This window comes from Bos grunniens, chromosome 1 (assembly GCF_055505025.1).
Source record: "Bos grunniens cultivar Pamir isolate PY7600 chromosome 1, Bosgru_T2T1.0, whole genome shotgun sequence".
In the NCBI taxonomy this organism is placed as follows: Eukaryota; Metazoa; Chordata; class Mammalia; order Artiodactyla; family Bovidae; genus Bos; species Bos grunniens.
The window spans coordinates 57,484,411-57,509,958 of record NC_141165.1 but is presented as its reverse complement, the minus strand read 5'-3'; the positions used below and the strand labels follow the sequence as shown (position 1 = coordinate 57,509,958).

Here is a 25,548-nt window from a genome sequence, read left to right as displayed (position 1 = left end):
GACCTCACCAAATAATGTAATGATGTTTTCAATACATACGTTCCATGTGTTAACTTGTAGTGTTTATTTTCTCCTCCTGGCACTTGACACTTGGTAAGACAATGTTCTGGAATGCTATTTCATTTTGCCTGATTCATGACAGAAACTCAGGAATTATCCAGCACATTTTCTCTAGCAAATTCTTCATCTCTGTGATAAAAATGTATCTTTACCCAAAGAGAGAAAAGCTTATAAAATACAGAAAGCTCACTAATGGGGTGCTTTTCTGGCTGCCACACAACTCTCTTAGTAAAAAAGCAACCTTTACCTCCTAATTACTGTGTGTGTGTGTGTGTGTGTGTATGTGTATGTGTGTGTGGTGGAGATGGGGGCGGGGGCTTGGGGGTTGAGGGTATCTTTAAAGATTTGTCCTGAAAAAATTTTTGACTAATATAAAAAGTAGGCATCCTTTGCAGATGTGGCCTTGCTAATGATAACTTAAAAGCATGTGCTCAATGCTTCAGAGAAAATGACCAAAAAAAAAAAAAAAAAAAAAAGTTGCAAGTCTTAGATCTCAACAATCATTTTTGGAGATCAAAACATATTATTTTGGATACTAATATACATATTATATTTGAATTCTTTAGCTTTTCATGGCTTGTATCACATTATTCATATTCTTTGTGTCCATGAAAATATATAGGAAAAAACATTTCTGGCAATTAAGTTTCTGTTTTGTAATTGAGAGCTTATACTCACAGAGATCTTACTATCACTAAGTAATATATATATACAGTATCTTATATAATCCTCACATTTCTCTTTCACTCTTTGTAAAATGATAAAATTGAAGTCAAAATATTAAGACACTTTGCTCTGGGGCACATGTGGAGTATAAATAATAGAACTGGTATTTGACTTCTGATACATCTACCTGCCAATGCAGGAGACGCAGGAGATGCAAGAAACTTGGGTTCTATCTCTGGGTGGGGAAGATCTCCTGGAGAAGGTAATGGCAACCCACTTCAGTTTTCTTGCCTGGAAAATTCCATGGACAGAGGAGCCTGGCAGGCTACAGTCCATGGTGTCAAAAAGTTGGACACACAATTCCTGGCTTCTCTGATTCCAGACCTCACTTTTAATTACTAAGCTAGTAGTTCTCACACTTCGATTGCATCGGAATCATCTGGAACCCTTGTCAAACCAGGTAGTTGGTTCCTGCCTCCAGGGTTTCTGATTTGGGAGGCCTGGATTGGGTCCTAAGTATTTACATTTCTAACAAGTTTTCAGATGGTGCTGATGCTGCTGGTCTGGAAACCATACTTTGTGCACCACTGAAATAGGATACACTTACTTCTCTTCTATGATCTTTTATTTTATTTTTTTTTTGCTATACTCAGAATGACCTGATAATCAGTATGATCAGAAAGGAACCACGAGAACACATGATTCAATGAAGAAAGAGGCCAATGACAAAAGATTACATTAAAATCCAAATGAAAGAAGGTAAACAAATTGCAAAGGTGATGATTCCTCATTGCATGAAGAATGAATGCAAGACTGCAGCCAATATTTAAAGTCTCTTATAAACTAACCCCAGATTTCTAGACTAATCTTCACTCATCTGTGCTTGGTCATCCAGCACATCTACAATCTCTCACCTTGGGTGATATCTACTAATGGGTACTAAAGGATACCTCCTCTGCCTAGAAATGCTTTTCTCTCCCTTCCTGCAAAATCTGTCGAAGGTCTAGTCGTGCTTCAAGATTTAGTCCAAATCAGATCAGATCAGATCAGTAGCTCAGTCGTGTCCGACTCTTTGCGACCCCATGAATCGCAGCACACCAGGCCTCCCTGTCCATCACCAACTCCCGGAGTTCACCCAACTCACGTCCATCGAGTCAGTGATGCCATCCAGCCATCTCATCCTCTGTCGTCCCCTTCTCATTTTGCCCCCAATCCCTCCCAGCATCAGAGTCTTTTCCAATGAGTCAACTCTTCGCATGAGGTGGCCAAAGTACTGGAGTTTCAGCTTTAGCATCATTCCTTCCAAAGAAATCCCAGGGCTGATCTCCTTCAGAATGGACTGGTTGGATCTCTTTGTAGTCCAAGGGACTCTCAAGAGTCTTCTCCAACACCACAGTTCAAAAGCATCAGTTCTTTGGCGCTCAGCCTTCTTCACAGTCCAACTCTCACATCCATACATGACTACAGGAAAAACCATAGCCTTGACTAGACGAACCTTTGTTAGTCCAAATAGTTCCTTTCATAAAACAGCCATCCAAGTCTCTCTTGATATCTACTTCTTCCCACTAAAATTCTTCCCTGTATCACCAAAATTATTTGAGTTGTTCAAATAAGAATGGGTCCAGGAAGAGTTGTGTGTTTTAATTACATGTAATGAAGTTTCATTCGTATTTGTTTCCCATAGGATTTAGGATTCTGCTGCATCCTGGCAGTTGCTTAGCACTGCTGCTGCTGCTAAGTCACTTCAGTCGTGTCTGACTCTTCGAAACCCCATGGACTGCAGCCCATCAGGCTCCTCTGTCCATGGGATTTTTCCAGGGAAGAGTATTGGAGTGGGTTGCCATTGCCTTCTCCGGATTGCTCAGTCAGGGCTCATCAAATCCAAGTAATTAAAGAAGCTTGTTAGAGTCACCAATTCAGGTATATATTTGCCTTATCAGACTGTATGAGGGCCCCCAAATGATAGGTAATTGTATAAGGTAGAATTTTTTGACTATGAATAATAGTATTTCAAAAAAACTGACTTAAAATGACAAAAATTTACTTCTGTATCAGATCAAAGCAGACTGGAGGTTCAGTCCACAGCTGATATAGAGCTCTCATGACTGTACGAGACTCAGTCTCCTTAAGTAATTCCATCTCTGTGGTGGTGTATCTTAGCTCAGCCTGCATCAGTGAAATGCCATAGATTGGGTAGGTTAAACACAGACATTTAATTCTCAGTTAGTGAGGTTGAGAAATCCACAATGAAAGTGTTTCCTTTAGGTAATGTGATCTTGTTTTCTACTTGCTTTTCAGCTATTTAGTTTCAATGGGCTGTGATGTTATCTTCATTGCATTCATTCTGCTTGGGGTTGTTGTCCTTATTGGATTCATGGGTTAACATCAGATTTGGACTTTTTGGCCATTATTTTTTCAAGCATTTTTTTTGTCTCCCCACATCTGGACTTCCACTGCATGTAGGTTAACTGCATTACATCACTCCACAAGACATTGTGGCTTTATGTTTTTCTTTATGAATTAGTGTGCATTGATTCTTGTTAACGTCTTTCAGTTCAGTTCAGTCGCTCAGTTGTGTTCGACTCTTTGCGACCCCATGAATCGCAGCACGCCAGGCCTCCCTGTCCATCACCAACTCCCGGAGTTCACTCAGACTCACGTCCATCGAGTCCGTGATGCCATCCAGCCATCTCATCCTCTGTCGTCCCCTTCTCCTCCTGCCCCCAATCTCTCCCAGCATCAGAGTCTTTTCCAACGAGTCCAAGTTCAATAATTTTTTGTTTGGCAGAATCTAATCTTCATTGAATTCCATCCAGTAAATTTTTTACTACAATTTTTAGCTCTAAAAGTTTCATTTTAAAAATATTTTCCAGGCTTCCCTGGTGGCTCAGTGGTAAAGAGTTTGCTTGCCAATATAGGTGACATGGGTTCGATTCCTGATCTGGGAAGATCCCACATGCCTCAGAGCAACTAAACCTGTGCACTGCAGCTATTGAGCCTGTGCTCTAGAGCCCCGGAGTTGCAACTTCTGAGTCCACACACTGTAGACCCTGTACTCCAAAAGAGAAGCCATCACAAAGGAAGCTCAAACACCGCAACAGAGTAGACCCCACTTGCTGCAACTAGAGAAAAATCCACACAGCAACAAAGACCCAGTACAGCCATAAATAAATAAATAAAATTATGCTTAAAAATATTCAATTTTTCTCCAGTTTTTATTTAGGATTCCCTTTAAATATGTTTATAAAAGCTATTTGAGTCCTTGTCAGTCCTATTCACTGTTATTTTAGGGTCTACTTTTCCACTGGTTGATTTTCCTTTAATTGATGGATCACATTTTCTGCTTCTTTGCACATGTAGTGGTTCTGATTAGATGCTGGGTGTTGTTAATATTGTTATTATATGACTGTGATCTGGATTTTATTGCCTGCCTTTAAAGAGAATTGAGTTTCATTCTAGCAACCCTAAAATTACTTGCAAATCAGCTTGATATTTTCAAGGCCAAAGACAGGAAATTCAGTTAAAGATTCAGAAAATGATAACATGAAAGGGAAGAATATGATTTACGTGTAAAGGGAAGAATATGATTTACTTGTAAAAGGGTTAAGTCATCAAAGAACTGGAAACTTCTGACAACTGTTTTCCCTGCTGATAGTTAAAGTCAATACAAATAATTATTTATTTAGTTTTATATCCATATTTTCTCATCTTGTTGCCACTTTGTAAAAAAAAGTCTAGAATTAAACAGAGAATATGTGGATACATATTTTTCCTCCATATCTCCTGCAATTTCACTGCAATCCAGATAGGCTACTTCTCAGGCTATTTCCTGACTTTTAACATCACCTTGAGGAGTGTGCATGCCTAGAGTGGAGAAACGAACAAGAAGGTAACTTTAGATACCTTTGTAAATATCAAATTTAGCATGGAACTAATCACCTAAAAACAGACAGAATATGATTAAGTGAGTTTGACTCTGGTGTACTTTCAAAAGATTGTTAAGAGATGAAATTGAGTCTGATCAAATTATCTAGAGATTATTGAAGAAAGGTAATTTGGAAGTTGGGATATTTGAATTTTCTCAAATAAACCAAATCACAGCATATATTCTCCTTTTAGAGATGTATAGAATTCTACAATTCAATTTTGGTTAGTATATTTATTTATGTACTTCTTGTACTAGGAGTGTGTGTATGTATATGATAGAGTCATTTCCTAGGCAGGTTGATAGGGAGTCTAGGGGTCCCCAAGGAGAGAGGGGTCTGGAATTCTCAAGGAGGAAGAAAGGACAAACTTTTTTTCTTTTTCCACATTCCTTAGGATTATATAACAATAATGTATCCTGCCTGAGGACAGTCTCTGGATTAAGGACAGTCTTTGGATTAAACCTTCTGGCTAATTCTGTTATCTTAAAATGTAAATTATGGGAGTAGGTCTGATGAGGTCTTTACAACCTCCAGACATTCTTTGGATTCATTAGAGAGTATATAACTTCATTGTCAACACTAGCAAGCGGGTACTCTTTCTGCCCCCTTCTGATGCCTATGTCAGAAGCTTTCTCTATCTCCTTTATACTTTAATAAAACTTTACTACACAAAAGCTCTGAGCGATCAAGCCTCGTCTCTGGCCCCGGATTGAATTCTTCTCCTCCGGGGGCCAAGAATCCCGGTGTATTCGCGTGATTCAACAACAACCTTTCATCTTGGGGGCTCGTCCGGGATCTGTCAGGACAAGGTAAGGATGCTTGGAGCTTTAGTTCTTTGTTCTCTTGGCGAACACGTTTTCTGCTGTGCTTTACTAACTCTACCGTGTGCTTGTGTGAATGAATGGCATGCCCTGCGTGAAACAAGTAAGGAGCTCTGCTCTGCGGTTCCACGGTGATCTCATAGGGCTTATGGCAGAAACCTGTCGGGGCGTTATACCGACCTGCCAATGCCAAGAGGCACCCAATGTCTCCTTCGGGAACCGACCAGAAATGGGCAAAGCGTGTGGACCGAACTCTCCTTTCTCGGTCAAACTTTTCGGTCTCTTTGACCATTTCATAACTCCTTGGGAATTAGAAGTACTAACCTAATCTATCGGATCATAGACTTTCAAGGGACTTGTGATCTATACTGTTACTGTGTACTGTGGCTTAGGTCCCAAACTTGGATTCGTAGTCAAGAAAGTGTCTAGCCTCGCTAGGAATCGAAAGTTCGGAAGCTAGATGGAGCTCTAGCTCCCAGAACATCTCTGAGGTTAAAGGTTACTCAGATTGGGACTGCGATGGGTTTTTTTTCTTTGGTAATGCCAGCTCTTAGTGGATCAGAAGAGGCTGTTATACTGGTGTGGTGATGCTTGGAAAGAACATCTCAGTTTTATGTTCGCATCGGTCTTATTGTGGTCAGGAAATACTCAGGGTCGTGCACAGGCACTCAGGTGATGAATGTTTCCCACAATGGTCTTAGCTTGGGAGGCATTCCGGAAGGTTACTCTGATTCACCCTGGGTGACATCAGAGGCAAGCAAGGTTAAGGGTGAAGAGCTGGACGTCAAGTAGGGATGCTATCAAGTCTACCCCTGGTACATCCCCACCCCATCTCGGTGGTAGAACCGGGAGGGACGAGTACGGCGCCTGCGTCGGTAAGGGACAGACTAAGTCCGACCAGGAAGGAAAAGCTTTTGGTGTAACGTCTGTCTACACCCCCATCTAGAGCAGGGAGGGACGCCTCCGGTAGAAAAAATGGCGCTGGTCGCTTTTTTTCTCTCTTACAGATGGGAGCTAACAATTCCAGCCTCACTCCTTTGAACTGTATCCTGAAAAACTGGGATAGATTTAATCCCCAGGGCTCAAAGAAGACACACCTGGTCTTCCTATGTGATACTGCATGGCCACGGTATCCATTGGAGGACGGCGAACGGTGGCCAGTTGGAGGGTCTCTTAAGTATAATACTGTTCTACAATTAGACCGGTTCTGTAAGGAACAAGGGAAATGGGTAGAAGTAGCATATGTGTTGCCCTTTTTCTCTCTGCGAAATATGCCAGACTTACGTCCTAAGGGTATAGATTTGGGCGTGAAACCTTCAGCTCCCTCCTATCCTCTTACTTTGCCCCCGTACCTGGGACTCCAAACTGGGATTCAAACTGCCCACATGGAGGTCCAAACAACTCCTGTCTCAGTACGACCTCAGACTACTCTGGTTTCAGTAGAAACTCAGACCATCGAAGTAAGAGATGAGATGGAGGACAGGAGACAAAGAGAAGAGGAAAAACAGGTTTCTCCAATCTATCCCTGGGATCATATGCGCAGAGCAGCCAGAGAGACTGAGGAACAGCCACACAAGCTGTTGCCTCTTTATGAAACACCCACCGGGAGAAATAATAGTCTGTGAGAGTTAATAAGCCTTTTTCTTATCAAGAAATACAAAGAATCAAGGAGGATCTGGGAGACTATTTAGAGGACCCAGAAAAATATATTAGAGCTTTTAAAGGTGTTACTCTGCTTTATGACCTCACTTGGAAGGATGTGATGTATATCTTGGGACAAACGCTGACTCCTGAGTCAAAGACTCGAGTTTTGGGAAAAGCGGTTGCTTATGGAGATGAGTGGCTTGGTAATGAATCAGTAGGGAAGAGGGAGAACGAGATAGCGGCCCTCCCCACTGGGAATCAGGCGGTCCCAACTATAGAACCAGACTGGGACTACAACACAGCTAAAGGAAGATGGGATCAGAGTCATTTTGTTAGATGTATTCTTGAAGGACTTAGGCAGGTGCGTTCTAAGCCTTTAAACTATGGCAAATTGGCAGACATAGAACAAGAAGAAAAAGAAGCTTCTGGTAAATTCCTAGATAGACTGAGAGAAGGCCTTCGCAGATTCACTGAGATTGATCCCAAAAGTGAAGAGGGAAAAGTGATCTTAAAAGATAGATTTCTCACTCAGTCGGCTCCAGATATCCGCCGTAAGCTATTAAAACAGGCGTATGGACCAAATCAGTCTTTAGATACTCTGTTACAACTGGCTCAGACAGTCTATTATGGTAGGGAATATGAGGAAAAGAAAGAAAGGCAAAAAAAGACAAAGGAAAAGGCGGAAGCCTTCGCCATGGCTATGAAAAACGTTCTTAAACAGCCTGAGAAAAATGCCCAGAGGGGCCCAGGTGAAAAGGGATGGGCTTGCTACTGCTGTGGAAAGGAGGGGCACCTCAAGCGGGATTGCCCTCAGGCATCTAAGCCGCCCCCGGCTCCATGTCCGGTCTGCAAAGGACCACACTGGAAGAGAGACTGCCCCCAGAGGCGTAGGTCTCCCGGGTCGGACTCTCAAGACAATCAGGACTGAAGGTGCCTGGGGGTCCCCACACAAGCTCCCGTCCTAATTACACCTGAGGAACCCCGGGTATTAATAGTTGTGGGGGGCCAATCCGTCGATTTCCTTTTAGATACTGGGGCAACTTATTCTGTGCTTACTGAAGCCCCTGGCCCACTTTCTTCCCGATCCGCTTCCGTAATGGGACTGTCTGAACGAGCCAAAAGGTATTATTTCAGTTATTCTTTATCTTGCAACTGGGATTCTGTGCTGTTTTCACACGAGTTTCTGATTGTGCCAGAATCTCCCTCACCCCTTTTGGGAAGGGATATACTGAGCAAGGTCCATGCCTCTGTTTTCATGAATATGGAGCCCTCCCTTTCTCTCCCTTTAGTTGAACAAAATGTAAATCCTAGAGTATGGGCTGATGGAAAATCTGTGGGTCAAGCACAAAATGCTATTCCTGTAGTTGTTAAGCTCAAAGACCCACACGTATTTCCACATAAGAAGCAGTATCCACTGAAACCTGAAGTTAAGAAAGGATTAAAACCCATCATCGAAAATTTAAAGGAACAGGGACTATTAATTCCCTGTAACAGTCCTTGCAACACTCCTATTTTGGGTATAAAGAAATCGAATGGTAAATGGAGACTAGTTCAAGATTTACGAATAATAAATGAGGCTGTAGTTCCTTTACACCCCGTGGTGCCTAATCCTTATACTCTATTGTCTGCAATTCCTGAACGGGCCAAATATTTCTCAGTAATTGATTTAAAGGATGCCTTCTATTCAGTGCCTTTGGCGGAAGAAAGTCAATTCCTATTTGCCTTTGAAGACCCTACGCAGCCAGCTTCTCAGTTAACCTGGACAGTTTTGCCCCAGGGATTTCGTGACAGTCCTCACTTATTCGGACAAAGTTTGTCACGGGATTTACAAAACTTTAACAGCTCTGAAGCAGTGGTGTTACAATATGTAGATGATATTTTGCTCTGTGCTGAGACAGAGGAAGCTTGTTCGCGAGCCTCAGAAGATTTCTTAAACTTTCTGGCAGGCTGTGGTTACAAGGCATCAAGAGAAAAGGCTCAGCTTTGTCAACACTCGGTTAGATATCTGGGCCTAATCATATCAGAAGGGACTAGGGCCATAGGCCCTGAGAGAATTAAACCTATACTAAATCACCCCCTACCTATGACTTTAAGACAATTGAGAGGATTTTTGGGAATCACAGGTTACTGTCGCATTTGGATTCCGGGTTATGGGGAACTTGCCCGGCCTTTATATAAACTTATAGCTGAAACTCAGCAGGCCCAAACCGACAAACTGGTTTGGTCTCCAGAAACTCAAAAGGCTTTTAAGGTTCTTCAGACTGCTCTCCTGCAAGCTCCAGCTCTGAGCTTGCCCACAGGGTCAGAATTTAATTTGTTTGTCACTGAAAGAAAAGGTGTGGCTTTGGGAGTTTTGACACAACCCCGAGGGCCTCACCAACAACCTATTGCTTATCTAAGCAGAGAATTAGATGTAGTTGCATGTGGGTGGCCCCACTGCCTAAGAGTAATTGGGGCAACGGCTTTATTAGCACCTGAAGCTTTAAAAATAATTAATGGACGAAACCTTACTGTACTGACTTCTCATGATGTGAGTGGAATCTTAAATTCTAAGGTTAATATTTGGATGACAGACAGTAGGCTTCTTAAGTATCAGTCATTGTTGTTAGAAGGACCAGTAACTAAACTTAAAGTTTGTGGAAATTTAAATCCTGCCACTTTCCTTCCTGAGAAGGAAAATGAAACACCTGATCACGATTGTTCTCAATTCCTAACCTTAAACTATGCAGCTCGGGAGGATCTAAAGGATACCCCATTAGACAATCCTGACAATGGAAATATTTACAGATGGCAGTTCTTTTGTTCAGGATGGAAAGCGTAAAGCAGGTTACGCCGTGGTGACTGCTGAACAGGTTTTAGAAGCAAAATCTCTCCCCCAGGAAACTAGTGCTCAGTTAGCGGAGCTTGTGGCCCTGACCCGAACTCTAGAGTTAAGCAAAGGGCAGTGGGTAAATATCTATACAGATTCTAAGTATGCTTATTTGACTTTACATGCTCATGCTGCAATATGGAAAGAGAGACACTTTAAAACAGCAACAGGAGAACCTATTAAGCATTTCAGAGAGATCGAGAGACTTTTAACTGCTATATATTGTCCTAAAGAAGTAGCTGTTATGCACTGCAAAGGGCACAGCAGGGATGGGAGTAAAATAGCCGAAGGTAATCATCTGGCTGACTGTCAAGCCAGAAAAGCGGCACTTTACGAAACCCCTTCACTACAGACGCCTTTGATCTGGACAGGTCCTGTGGAACAGGAAAGACCACAATATACTGAGGAAGAATTAGAAAGATATGAGAAACGAGGAGCCAAGATTACTGATAAAGGATGGTTACAGTCCGAGGATGGACGATTAATAATTCCTGAAAATGCTCAGTGGAAAATTCTTAAGGGTTTACATCAGAGTTTTCATTTGGGTGCTGAGAGTACTTACCAAATGGTTTCTCGTTTGTTTGAAGGTAAAAATGTAATGAAAACTTTAAAGAATATTATCAAAAGGTGTGAGATTTGTCAAAAAAATAACCCAAAGACTGAAAAGCTAGCAAAATCTGGATTACAACGAAGTGGGAAGTATCCTGGAGAGGATTGGGAAATTGATTTTACTCATATGCCAAAAGCTAATGGATATTCTTGCTTACAAGTTTGGGTAGATACCTTTACTGGATGGATTGAGGCTTTTCCCTGTCGTAGTGAACAGGCTAAGGAGGTTATAAAGATTTTAATTCATGAAATTATCCCCAGGTTTGGGCTGCCACGGAGCCTTCAGAGTGACAATGGCTCCGCCTTTAAAGCTGCTGTAACTCAGGGGGTATCTAAAGCTCTAGGAATAGAATATCACTTACACTGTTCCTGGAGACCCCAATCCTCCGGGAAAGTTGAAAAAGCTAATGACATTATCAAAAGGCATCTGCGCAAATTAACTCAAGAGACGCAGGACAAATGGATTAAAGTCCTACCCATAGCTTTAATGAGGGCTCGAACTACTCCAAAAAAAGAGGGACTGTCCCCCTTTGAATGTATTTATGGAAGGCCTTTCTTACGCACAGACATTGTTATAGACCCTGAAGCCTTGGAATTAACTAATTATGTAACTCAGCTCTCAGCTTTTCAACAGACATTAACAGAACTCCGGGAGAAGACTCCTGACCCAGCCTCCGAGTCAAGCAGGCCTCTATTTGAGCCAGAAACTGAGGTCCTCATAAAAACAGTGGGATCTGGGGGGCCATCCCTCGAGCCTCTCTGGGAAGGTCCTTACCAGGTTATTCTTTCCTCTCCCACAGCTGTCAAAGTGCCAAGAATTGATTCGTGGGTACATCATACTCGAGTCAAGAGGTGGCACCCTGACCAAAATTAAGTGACTTCATTTTATGTCTTTACTTTCTGTGCTCTGACTTTGTACCTTTTAGATGGGCCTGATAACCTATGTGAGCTTACTTCTGCTGACTCCAAATATCCTGAGTCTGCCGTTGGATCCTCAAGACAATGTCTTCTTGTCCTGGGCTCACTCCTATGCTGCATTCCACAATCGGTCTAACTGCTGGGTCTGCGGAGCGCTCCCCTCTTCGTCAGTGAAAGGCTTCCCATGGTGGACATCCCCACTTCAAGGAAAAGACTTTCTCCAAGTCTGTGAATACCTTCGACAACAATCACATGCGATGCCTCTTCTTCATCTGATGACATCTACCAACCCCAAAATGGACTGGTGCAACACTTTGTACTTTAACTATGGACATAATGTGACTTTTAATTTTAATTCTGGTTGTTTTGTTTTTACTGTTTGCTCCCTGCATCTGTAATTGTATAACTGGATTTGTTTCTAGCCGCATGAAAGCTTTTAAGTTACAAATGGTTGCTCAAACTCCTGCTACTGCTGTAGCTTCCTCCAGCTACTATTTGGGGCCCCTGGATCAGATATCCTCAATATGAGGATTAGGAGAATATGTTGCCTCACCAATTTAGGGACAACGCCCCTTGTCAGCTCAGAAGTAGTTATGGAATGAGAACGACGCCCCTTTTCCCTAGGCAACATAATTCTCCTAAAAGAAAAGGGGGGAATGATAGAGTCATTTCCTAGGCAGGTTGATAGGGAGTCTAGGGGTCCCCAAGGAGAGAGGGGTCTGGAATTCTCAAGGAGGAAGAAAGGACAAACTTTTTTTCTTTTTCCACATTCCTTAGGATTATATAACAATGTATCCTGCCTGAGGACAGTCTCTGGATTAAGGACAGTCTTTGGATTAAACTTTCTGGCTAATTCTGTTATCTTAAAATGTAAATTATGGGAGTAGGTCTGATGAGGTCTTTACAACCTCCAGACATTCTTTGGATTCATTAGAGAGTATATAACTTCATTGTCAACACTAGCAAGCGGGTACTCTTTCTGCCCCCTTCTGATGCCTATGTCAGAAGCTTTCTCTATCTCCTTTATACTTTAATAAAACTTTACTACACAAAAGCTCTGAGCGATCAAGCCTCGTCTCTGGCCCCGGATTGAATTCTTCTCCTCCGGGGGCCAAGAATCCCGGTGTATTCGCGTGATTCAACAACAACCTTTCATATATACATATACATATATATATATATATATATAAAATATATAAACTTGTATATGGTAAAAAAATATCAAACTGAAAAATGCTAGAAGAGTCCAGTTCTATATGGGAGCATTCAATGGAAAAAGTGATGCTAGTGTTTGAAGAGATTTAATAAAATAAGTTGCTAATTTGTTCATTCTGTCTACCTGATAATGAAAAGTTAACAAACCAGCCCACTGTATGAATAGATTATGTAAGCTTTTTCAGATTCAATTTAAATTTCACCAAAGTATATTATGCATTGGCAAACTTAAAGTAGGAAAGTAATTTCCCCTTCAGAAACTAGTGGTGTAAGATGCCACAAATATGTGAATTTGTTCAGTTTAGTTAAAAGCCACAACAAAAAGATTTATTTTTGAAAAACTGCTTTATATTTTATGTTTTGACGCTTAATATTGTTTTTTTTTAGTGTTTGGCTGTATTTTTCAAAGTATGGTCTGGGAATCCTTGGGAGCAACTGAGACTGCATGAGTTCAAGCTATTTTCATAACAATATGAAGTTATTTGCCTATTTCACCCTCAGTCTCTCATGAATTTACAGTGGAGATTCCATGGGATGTGGACAAATGACATAATACTGCAACAGACTGAATGCAGACAGATACAAAACTATAGCTGTCTTCTATTAGACGAGATATAAAAGAGGTATGAATAATGTGAAGATATGCTACTCTTTCCTGTAGTTTTAAAATTTGGAGAACAGTTTTTTTTTTTTTTTTTTTTTAATAAAAATACACTATGTAACACATCATAGATGTTTAATGTCATTTTATTTTGTAAAAATATTTATTTATTTAGTTGGTTGACCTGGGTCTCAGTTTCTGCACATGGAGTGCTTGATCTTTGTTGCAGCATGTGGGATCTTTAGTTTCAGCATATGGGATTCAGCTCCCTACACCAGGGATGGAACTGAGGCTCCCAGCATTAGGAGCATGGAGTTCCAATCACTGGACTACCAGGAAATTCCAATATTATTGCAATTTTAAAGTGAATTAATACAATTATTTTAAAAATTGTTCTTTTTTTTCCTCTAGTATGGAAAAAACCTTTAACTATTCAAAATGATCTTAAAAATGTGATTTTTAAGTGTAGATACCTTAAGACCAAAATGCTTATAGACCCCTAGTGTACATGTACATAAGCTACATTGACATGAGATAGTTAAAGATTGTGCCATATGTTCAGTTATGTCTGACTCTTTGTGACCTCATGGTCTGTAACCCACCAGGCTCCTCTGTCCTTGGAATTTTCCCAGGCAAGAATACTGGATTGGGTTGCCATTTCCTCCTCCAGAGGACCTTCCCAATCCATGGATTGAAACCATGTCTCCTGTGTCTCCTGTGCTGCAAGCAGATTCTTTACCTGGTGAGCCATTAGGGAAGCCCCTAGTTAAAGATTACAAAAACAAAAACAAATAAATGAGACGAAAAACCAAGAGTATATGACACTGTGAAACAGGCACATCGCAGAGATGTGTGTATAATGTGGATAACTATTTCAAGTACTGTCGCATCTCAGTCCCCTGTTTTTTTTCTCCTACCAGAAAAGGAAACAGAATAGCTATACAATCCTTTATGTGATTACAGGATAGACTGACTGCAGAGCATGGCTCCAGAGCAGATACTGCCATAGGAAGGGCAACAGAAAATTAATACAATTAAAAAATACATGAGAGTGAATAAGATGGCTGAGGAGTAGGTGTACGTGGAGTACATCTCTCTCCACGGATACATCAGGAATACACCTTCAGACACAGAAGTTCATGCAGAACACCAGCTGAGAGTGGACAGGAGTACCTGACCAGTGGAAAATAATACATAGACCCACACAAAACTCAGTAGGATGAAGGAACTAGGAGAGAAACAGGAGTGTTACTAGGACTGGACCTGCCCTCAGTGGGTGGAGGAACTAAAGCAGGGGTCCGATCGCCACATCAGGGCAGTTGTCTGAATCAGAGGAGAAACATTTAAGGCTGAGAGTGAAACAGCTGATCTGTGGCAGCCTAAATGAAATGAGAATCAGATAGTCCTTGCCGCAGCCATACATACCCTGGACAGGGACGCAGGTCCCCTAGAAGGCAAAGCGGCTGGGAACTGGAGCTTAGGGATGGGAGGAGATTGAGGTGGGAAATGCCTGTGGAGGAAAGCCAGGCAGTCATGGAAGCAAGGCAGTAATGCTGAGTCATGCATAGGGGGTGAAGCCATCACCATAGCCTCTCTCTCCCCATAGGCCTGCATGGGCAGCTGAACAATAGAGAGGCTGGCCCATCAAGAGCCTGAGGCATGGAACTACAGAGTAGGACTCCACCCATGGTGCCCCTTTAAGTGCTTGATGTACTGATCTACAGAGTAGGACCCCAGCCTCAGGGAGCCCTCTATGTTCCTGACATGGTGAACAACAGAGAGGGACCCCAGGCAAGGGAGCCCTCTAAATGCCTGAGTGGGTGGAGCTATGGAGAAACAGTAGCCAAAGAGTCCTTCTGATTGCCAGCTACCAGAGGCTCAAAAAAAGACTCTAATAGGGCCATAACTCTAGCAGCTGAGGCAGTCCATGTCCCTGCACACTTGGTGCCACTAGGGTCCCCGTGACCCAAGCAGCTGTGGCAAATTCATGCTCAAACCTCACTGGGGCAGAGCTGCCACAGGAGGAAAAAAAAAAGTCTTGCATTGGTCTTGTCCAACTCTTTGTGACCCTGTGGACTGTGGCCTGCCAGGCTTCTCTGTCAGGGGGGTTCTCCAGGCAAGAATACTGGAGTGTATTGGCCAATATTGGTTGCCATACCCTTCTAGAGCACTATATTTCCTGCTTCCCTAGCCACCAACACCCCTGAGTACCTGGTGCTGCCAGAACCCTTGCAACCCAAGCGGCTGCACTACCTCCATACTTGGCCTTCACTGGGGCAGACCCAAGTCCTTCAGGGCAGCCTCAAGAGCAAACCCCAGTGAACAACCCATATGCAGAGGTGGAAATAAAACCACAATTGAAACCCAGGGGCAGTCTGGCTAAGGAAGAAAACCCAAAACCTTCCCACCAGCTGTACAAGCTGCAGATTAAATCCACATTATCAACTAGGCAGACTCTGTCTACAGAATATATAAAAGGACATTGAGAGTTCCCACAAAAGAAAGCACACTAGCTCTGACAGCTGTGGACATTGGAGGCAAGAACACACAGGAGTAGGACCAGATGAGAATCTGAGCTGCCCTCACAGCAGGTCCAGAGACCACACAGTGTTGGAGGGCATCCTAGGGCGGTGAGGTAGACTGTGACTCCCGCCAAGGGAAAGGATCCTGACAGCAGTGACTCAAGAAAAACATTTATTATTCTTATATTTTGACTTGTTCTGTAGTTTCTTTCAGATTTTTCTTTTCTTCTCTCTCTTTTCCTTTTCCACCCCATCTGTTGTAGTTGTTGATTTTATTGGCACTATGAAATCTAATTAAGCTTTTGAGTTTTTTGTAGTTTTTTCAATCACACTTTTTATTATTGTTGTAAACTTCTGCCTCTACTTTGGTCTTTTGCAGTTCTGTGGAGTTTTCTTTTTTTTCTTTCCTCCTCCTTTTTTTTCTTTTTTAAATTTTAATTAAAAAATTTTTAAACCTATTATTATTTTTTCTTCATTTATTCCTTTGTTTGCTTTTCCTACTGTTCTTTTCCCCTTGCAGTTAATCTTTAATGTATATGAATCTTCTTTATCTACCTTTATTTAGCTTTGCATATCTATTCTTTCTTTCTTTCTTTTCTTTCCTCTCAATATATTTGTTACTTTTGTTTTCATAGCTTTATCCACCAGCTGGCACCTTGCTTTAGTTTTGTTTTCCATTTTGAGTTTTAGTTAGTTTTGTCCTTAATTGGTAGATATGAGTTTTGGTTTCCTTTATGCGCTGGGTCAATCTATTGTACTTTATTTTTGTTGAACTGTTTTGATTTTGCTTATGGATGTATATAGGTATATTACATTATTTTTATTATGTGCCTGATTTTGTAACTGACATTTGTGTGAGGTTCATCTTTGGTTTCTCATTTTTGGGTATGTGTTTTAATCTCATTTAATGCCATAATACACCACTTGTGGAATCATTGTTCCTAACCAGAAATCAAGCCCTGAGCCTATGAAGTGGGAGCACTGGCTCTAAGACCCTAGACTACCAGAGAACTAACCCTTGGGAGTATCAAATAGTAAGAACTCCCACAAAGGAAATCACTTGAATACAAGACCTGGCATCACCCAACCACCAGTAGCAACCTGTGCAGGATGCCTCATCCAAACAACAAACAAAGCAAAAATACAAACCCAATCATCAACAGACAGGATTACCACCTCTCTCAGCCTTGCCCATCAGAGGAAAAACAAAACAACAACAACAACAACAAAAACTCAGCATAAGTCTCCTCCTATGCGAAGCTTAAACAAACCGTTGCACCAACCTTAGGGGGGACAGAAACCAAAAGGAAGAAAGAATTCAACCTTGAAGCCTGCAAAAAGGAGACATCAAACACAATAAGTTTAAAAAATAAAGAAAGAAAGAAAAGGCAGAGAAATACTGCACAAATGAAGAAACAAACTAGAAACACAGAAGTCCAAATAAGTGAAGAGGAAATAGCAAACTACCTGAAAAAGAATTCAGAATAAGGATAGTAAAGATGATCAAAAACCTTGAAAACAAAATGGAGAAAATGCAAGAATCAATTAACAAAGACCTAGAAGAATTAAAGAATAAATACACAGAGACAAACAACACAATTACTGAAACTAAAAATACTCTGTAAGGAATCAATAGTAGAACATATGAAGCAGAAGAACGAATCAGTGAGCTGGAAGATAGAATGGTGGAAATAACTTTTGAAGAGCAGAATAAAGTAAAACGAATAAAAAGAACTAAGGATGGTCTCAGAGACCTCTGGGACAAAATCAAACACACCAACATTCGAATTATAGGGGTCCCAAAAGAAGAAGAGAAAAAGAAAGGGTATGAGAAAAATTCTGAAGGGATTATAGTTGAAAATTTCCCCAATATAGGAAAGGAAATAGTCAATCAAGTCTAAGAGGTGCAAAGAGTCCAATATGGGATAAACCCAATGAGAAACACGCCAAGACACATACTGATCAAACTAACAAAGATTAAACACAAAGAAAGAAAATTAAAAGAAACAAGGGGAAAGTAACAAGTAATATACAAGGGAAACCCCATAGGTTTAACAGCTGATCTTTCAGCAGAAACTCTGCAGGACAGAAGGGAATGGCAGGATATATTTAAAGTACTTAAAGGGGAAAATCTACAATGAAGATTACTCTACCTGGAAAGGCTCTCATTCAGAACTGATGGAGAAATCAAAAACGTTTCAGACAAGCAGACGTTAAGACAATTCAGCACCACCAAACCAGCTTTACAACAACTATTAAAGGGACTTATATAGTCAAGAAATATAAGAGAAGAAAATGATCTACAAAATCAAACCCCAAATGATTAAGAAAATTGCAATAGGAACATATATATCTATAATTACTTTAAATGTAAATGGATTAAATGCTCCAACCAAAAGACAAGATTAGCTGAATGGATACAAAAACAAGACCCATATATATTCTGTCTACAAGAAACCCACTTCGGACCTAAAGACACATATAGACTGAAAGTGAGAGGATGGAAAAATATATTCCATGCAAATGGAAAGCAAAAGAAAGCTGGAGTAGCAGTCCTCATATCAGACAAAATAAACCTTAAAATAAAGAATATAACAAGAGATAAGGAAGGACACTACATAATGATAAAGGGATCAATCCAAGAGAAAGTCATAACAATTGTAAACATAGATGCAATCAACATAGGAGCACCTCAATACGTAAGACAAACACTAACAGACATGAAAAGAGAAATTGACAGTAACACAACAATAGTAGGAGACTTTAATACCCCACTCACACAGATCATCAAAACAGAAACTTAATAAGGAAACACAAGTCTTAAATGATACATTAGATGAGATGGATCTCATTGATACCTTCAGGACATTCCATCCAAATGCAGAAGAATACACCATCTTCTCTAGTGCACCTGGAGCATTCTCCAGGATATACCACATCTTGGGTCACAAATCAAACCTCAGTAAATTTAAGAAAATTGAAATCATATCAAGCATCTTCTCCAACCATAATACTTTAAGACTAGATATCAATTACAAGAAAAAAAAACTGTAAAAAATGTAAACACATGAAGATTAAACAATACATTTCTAAATAACTAACAGGTTACTGAAGAAATCAAAAGGGAAATCAAAAAATTTCTAGAAACAAATGACAATGAAAACACAACTCAAATCCTATGGGATGCAGCAAAAGCAGTTCTAAGAGGGAAGTTTGTAGCAATACAATCCTATCTCAAGAAACAAGAAAAACATTGAACAGACATCTTAACTTTACACCTAAAACAACTGGAAAAAGAAGAACAAAAAACCCCTAAATTAGCAGAAGGAAATAAATCAGAAAGATCAGAGCAGAAATAAATGAAAAAGAAATGAAAGAAATAGTAGTAAAGATTAATAAAACTAAAAGCTGATTCTTTGAGAAGATAAACAAAATTGACAAACCTTTAGCCAGACTCAAGAAAAAAAGAGAGAAGAATCAAATCAGCAAAATTAGAAATGAAAAAGGAGAGGTTACAATAGACGATGCAGAAATACAAAGGTGTATGAGACTAATATGAACAACTATATGGCAACAAAATGGATAACCTGGAAGAAATGAACAGATTCTTAGAAAAGTTCAATCTTCCAAGACTGAACCAGGAAGAAATAGAAATTATGAACAACCCAATTACAAGCACTGAAAATAAAGCTGTGATAAAAAATCTCCCAAAAAACAAAAGCCCAGGACCAGATGGCTTCACAGGAGAATTCTATGAAACATTTAGAGAAGAGCAAAGGCCTATCCTTCTGAAACTCTTCCAAAAAATTTCAGAGGGAGAAGAACTTCCAAACTCATTCTACAAGGCCACCATCACCCTAATACCAAAACCAGACAAAGACAACACAAAAAAAGAAAATTACAGGCCAATATCACTGATAAACATAGATACAAAAATCCTCAACAAAATTTTAGCAGACAGAATTCAACAACACCTCAAAAAGCTCATACACCATGATCAAGTTGGATTTATTCCAGGGATGCCAGGATTCTTTTATATATGCAAATCAATCAATGTGATACACCATATTAACAAATTGAAAGATAAAAAAACATATGATAATCTCAATAGATGCAGATAAAGTCTTTGACAGAATTAAGTATCCATTTATGATTAAAACTCTTCAAAAAATGGGCATTGAATGAACCCACCTCAACATAGTAAAGGCTGTATATGATAAGCCTACAGCAAACATTATTCTCAGTGGTGAAAAACTGAAAGCATCCCCCCTAAGATCAGGAACAATACAAGGGTGTCCACTTTCACCACTATTATTTAACATAGTTTTGGAAGTCCTAGCTACAGCAATCAGAGAAGAAAAAGAAATAAAAGGAATCCAGATCAGAAAAGAAGACGTAAAGCTCTCACTGTTTGCAGATGACATGACACTGTACATAGAAAACCTTAAAGATGGTATCAGAAAATTACTAGAGCTAATCAGTGAATTTAGCAAAGTTGCAGGATACGAAATCAATACACAGAAATCACTTGCATTTCTATATACTAACAATGAATAATCAGAAAGAAAAATTAAGGAATCAATCTCATTCACCATTGCAACAAAAAGAATTAAATATTTAGGAATAAACTTACTTAAGGAGACAAAAGAACTGTACACAGAAAATTATAAGACACTGATGAAAGAAGTCAAAGATGACATAAACAGATGGAGAAATATTCCATGTTCTTGGGTAGGAAGAATCAATATTGTGAAAATGACTATACTACAAAACACAATATACAGATTCAATGAGATCCCTATCAAATTACCAATGGTAATTTTCACAGAACTAGAAAAAAAAAATTAAAAATTCATACGGAATACAAAAGACCCTGAATAGCCAAAGCAGTTTTGAGAAAGAAGAATGGAGCTGGAGGAATCAACTTTCAAGACTTCAGATCATCCTACAAAGCTACAGTCATCAAGACAGTATGGTACTGGCACAAAAACAGAAATATAGACCAATGGTACAAGACAGAAAGCCCAAAAATAAACCTATGGACCTATGGGTGTCTTATTTTTGACAAAGGAGGCAAGAATATACAATGGGGCAAAGACAGCCTCCTCAATAAATGGTTCTGGGAAAACTGGACAGCTACATGTAAAAGAATGAAATTAGAACACTTTGTAACACCATGCACAAAGATAAACCCAAAATGGATTAAAGACCTAAACATAAGACCAGAAATTATAAAACTCTTAAAGGCAAACATAGGCAGACACTCAATGACATAAATCAAAGCAAGATCCTCTATGACCCACCTCCTAGAGTAATGGAAATAAAAACAAAATTAAACAAGTGGGGTCTGATTAAACTTAAATGCTTTTGCACAGCAAAGGAAACTATAAGCAAGGTAAAAGATAACCCTCAGAATAGGAGAAAATAATAGCAAATGAAACAACTGGCAAAGGATTAATTTCTAAAATATACAAGCAGCTCATACAACTCAATACCAGAAAAACAAACAACCCAATCAAAAAGTGGGAAAAAGACATAAACAGACATTTCTCCAAAGACATGTAGAGGGCTAACAAACACATGAAAAGATGCTCAACATCTCTCATTGTTAGAGAAATGCAAATCAAAACTACAATGAGATATTACCTCACCCCAGTCATAATGGCCCTTATCAAAAAGTCCACAAACAATAAACACTGGAGAGGGTATGGAGAAAAGGGAACACTCTTACACTGTTGGTGGGAATGTAAATTGATATAGCCACTATGGAAGACAGTATGGAGATTCCTTAACAAAGTAGGAATAAAAGCATCATATGACTCGCAATCCCACTCCTAGGCATATACCCCGAGGAAACCAAAATTGAAAAAGACACATGTACCCCATTATTCACTGTAGCACTATTTACAACAGCTAGAACATGGAGTCAACCTAGATGTCCATCAACAGATGAATGGATAAAGAAGTTGTGGTACATGTACACAATGAAATATTACTCAGCCATAAAAAGGAATGCATTTGAGTCAGTTCTAAGGGGGTGGATGAACCTAGAGACTATGAAGTAAGTCAGAAAGAGAAAGAGAAAATATTGCATACTAATGCATATATATGGAATCTGGAAAAATGGTATTGAAGAATTTATTTGCAGGGCAGCAATGGAGAAACATAAATAATAGAGAATAGACTTATGGACATGGGGAAGGGGGAGGAGAGGGTGAGGTGGAGAGAGTAACATGGAAACTTATATTACCATATGTAAGATAGCTAGTCAATGGGAATTTTCTGTATGTCTCAGAAAACCCAAACAGGGGCTCTGTATCAACCTAGAGGGGTGGGATAGGAAGGGAGATGGGAGGGAGGTTAAAAAAGGAGGGGATATATGTATACCTATGGCTGATTTATGTTGAGGTTTGACAGAAAACAACAAAATTCTGTAAATCAATTATCCTTCAATTAAAAAATAAATTAAAAAAAGCAAAATACATGGGTGTGTATTTCTTCCCCTGAGGAAATATAAAATCATTAAAATTGTTTTGTAGAGAACACACATTAAGAGAAAAGCAAGACTAATCTTTGTCTACTCAGTGTTTGCAGAGTTCTTTACAGAGTAAATTAGAAATTCAAGTAATATTTAGTCAAGGCTCTTTGGCTACAGAAACTCACCATATTGAAACAGGAAAGAGGATTTAGGAATATTTTGATTACCAAGGGAGAAACTGTAACCAACTCACAGGAACGATGAGAACCCAGACGTAACCAACGTCTTGTTCAGAGTGTTATTAAATTATCATCCTTCTTTTTGAAACACCAGTTTCTCATCTTTGCTTTTCTTTGGGATCCTGATAAATTCATTTGTCTCTGTAAGTCAGCTTTTTTGCTGCTTCATGCATACAGTTAAGTATATAGTAAGTTCCCACATAAGTTTCCATATTCACAAGCCAACCTACCAGCAGAGGCTGGTTAGCATCATTAAATTTCAGTTCCAGATTATTTCAGTTTGCAATAATCTGATTAGCCCTATTTGGGTTTTGTGTTCAGTCCTGATTAAGATAGTTATTGTCTACAGATATTTAGGGGCTAACATTCCTGAAGGAATGTAAATTAGGTCTCAGAGAAGAGACTTGAGAGCTGGACAAACACTGCCTTTCACTCTAAGTAAGAGAGATGTAATTATATTCTACAGATTTCTACTTATAACTAAGTAACTTAATTACCCTCCTCAGAGTCTCAGCCAATCATGAAACCAACTGCATAATCACTGCAGCTTTAGTAACTAGCATAATCACTTTTTTTTTCTTTAAACATCATTGTAGGTAACTGTTTTGGTGTAAGGTCCCTGGACAGTTCTCTTTATGAAGCTTGGGGCTCCCTAAGCAATTGCTATGTTATAATGAACTTTCCCTCTTTGGGCACCAGACTCTCACCTAAACTAATCAAAATCTATGTATAAATGGGGGCTGATGCAACCTGAGAAAATAACTGTGGATATCTTTAAGTCTGAAATGGACTCCTGCAGTTGACTTTAAGCATTGGGATCCATGTTTAAAGTATTCTGTTCAGAATGTTCTTTGCCAGAATGCCTCATCACTGCTGGTGATGTTAGAACTACACCCAATTGCAGTCATAAAACGGAAGGGCTAAACGCCACTCCTCCCGTACAGCCTGACTCAATGGGACATGCACCATTTGATCCGACACACAACTGTGGACTTCTTCTAGAATAGCCAGAAAAGCTATTAGGAATGCTGTCCATTCCCTTTCAATCCTGCCTAGAGTATGCTGAGAAAATTTAACTTCCATCTCTCTTTCTTGACTACGCACTTTTATTCCTCTAGTTAAAGGGAGCAATTGGGAGTGGTATTCAAGGTTGCCTGTCTTATCAGTACGGTCTTATAAGTCTCTATGTGAGTACCCACTGAATTAAAGGGGAAAAAAAAATTCTATAGCTCTACACTTGGGACTAGAAAGTCATATCTTAATTAGACTAATTTAGTACTGAGGGCAATATGACATATGCTGCAGTGATAGTTCTTTTTATAAACAATTCTTTTAAAATTCTCATTTCCAAAAAAAAAAATAAATAAAATAAAATTCTCATTTCCAATGCATATCATAGGTATGCCCAAAATTATTTCTTCCTAGTTTTTCACCAGTCTTGGGGATCTGATTTGGTGTGATCAATCCCCATGCCAATGTATAATGTAACTCAAATTGACATGCTTAAGAGGGTCCTTTCCCATATGTTAAGATCAAGTGGTTGTATCAGGAAAGAGGACCAGAACCCAACTTACAAATCTCCTGGTTGCTTACTGCTGCCCTAGATTGGGTATCACAATTAGATCCAGGCAAGAGAGTTACTGTCCCATGATATAAACCTACTCTGACCAAGGAGTTAAAAGTCTGCAAAACTAAAGGAATGAATCCATCCAGAGCTTGGAATCCTCTCATTTAGATCTTTTAGACCATGTTTTAGATACTCAAAATCCTAGAATTCACTTCCCAAACAGTCCCAAGCCTTCTTTCCAGGCTGGTGTCGGGCACTGCCGAGAATCTGTTCTCTCTAGGAATGGTTGCACAGCTAGAGAGACCATCTTGAGACCCAGGAAAGAGCCAAAAGACTGGTGTTCACAGGGTGGCAGATGGAGATTGGCTTTACAGGGTGGGATGGGTATGCAACCAGACTCCCCACAGAGTGAGGCAGAGGCAGGGTAGAAAGAAGAGAGTGTGTTACTTCCCTGGGGATGAGGGTCTGGCTCTCTTCTTACCACCATGTTTTGCTAAAGGAACCCAATTAATTCAAAAATTCAAATCTCCTTCCAGGTTACTATTAAAGTTTGTTTATTAAGCTAAGAGAATAGATTTACTTCCCTTAAAATTTTGGCTGGATTTACAACTTTTAAATACTTAGACATATTTGTATGTGGGTCTCCATTTGACTCTTCACAGGGACCTGAAAATATTAGCAGTCAGCATGCTCAGATTCTTAAGAGCTTCCAGACCAAGAAAATGCAAATGCTTTGTTAATATTTAAGCATTTCTATTTTGCCCTAACTGGATAGTATCCTTCTTACAGGCTGAGCTGGACAGAAAGAGACAAAAATGAAATCCTCTATGATAGGGCAGCTTCAACTGGACTCAGATCAGGTAACTTGTTTACATCTCTACCCACCCCATAGCTGTGTATCAGCCCTTTAAATTCAATCTTCAAAAGCAGAAGAAGGTGAACCTAAACTCAGATGATAAGAGTGTCTGCCTACAATGCGGGAGACCCGGGTTCGATCCCTGGGTTGGGAAGATCCCCTGGAGAAGGAAATGGCAACCCACTCCAGTACTCTTGCCTTGAAAATCCCATGGACGGAGGAGCCATGAAAGGATGCTACAGTCCCTGGGGTCGCAAAGAATCGGACATGACTGAGCCACTTCACTTTCAAAGAAGGTTGAAAGAGAAAGGGATCAGTATAAGATTCAGAGAACAGCAGACTAAAACCATTCTGTATCTTGAAATATATTTTCTCTATATACACCTCTCTCTGATTTCTTTGTGAAAAGGCACTGAAATTTGCCATCAAGGTATTATTTGTCTCTCTTGGGCATATATTAAGTCAAGAAATTGCAGGTTGAGTATATTCTTCTATGACTGATTTTGCTCTTATGATCAAGCCCAGAATAAAAATCACTTTCAAAAGTTGTGATTTGG

At 39.8% G+C, this 25,548-nt stretch overlaps 1 protein-coding gene across 1 annotated transcript; it reads left to right on the top strand.

Annotated features, from left to right (window-relative positions):
- The first annotated feature begins 5,459 nt into the window (after positions 1–5,459).
- Positions 5,460–13,457, top strand: LOC147379478 (uncharacterized). Its single transcript, XM_086318092.1, has 2 exons — positions 5,460–8,047; positions 11,522–13,457. Exon 1 carries the CDS (start codon positions 7,236–7,238, stop codon positions 8,043–8,045), a length of 810 nt encoding a protein of 269 aa, XP_086174218.1. The 5' UTR covers positions 5,460–7,235; the 3' UTR covers positions 8,046–8,047; positions 11,522–13,457.
- The last annotated feature ends 12,091 nt before the right edge of the window (positions 13,458–25,548 follow it).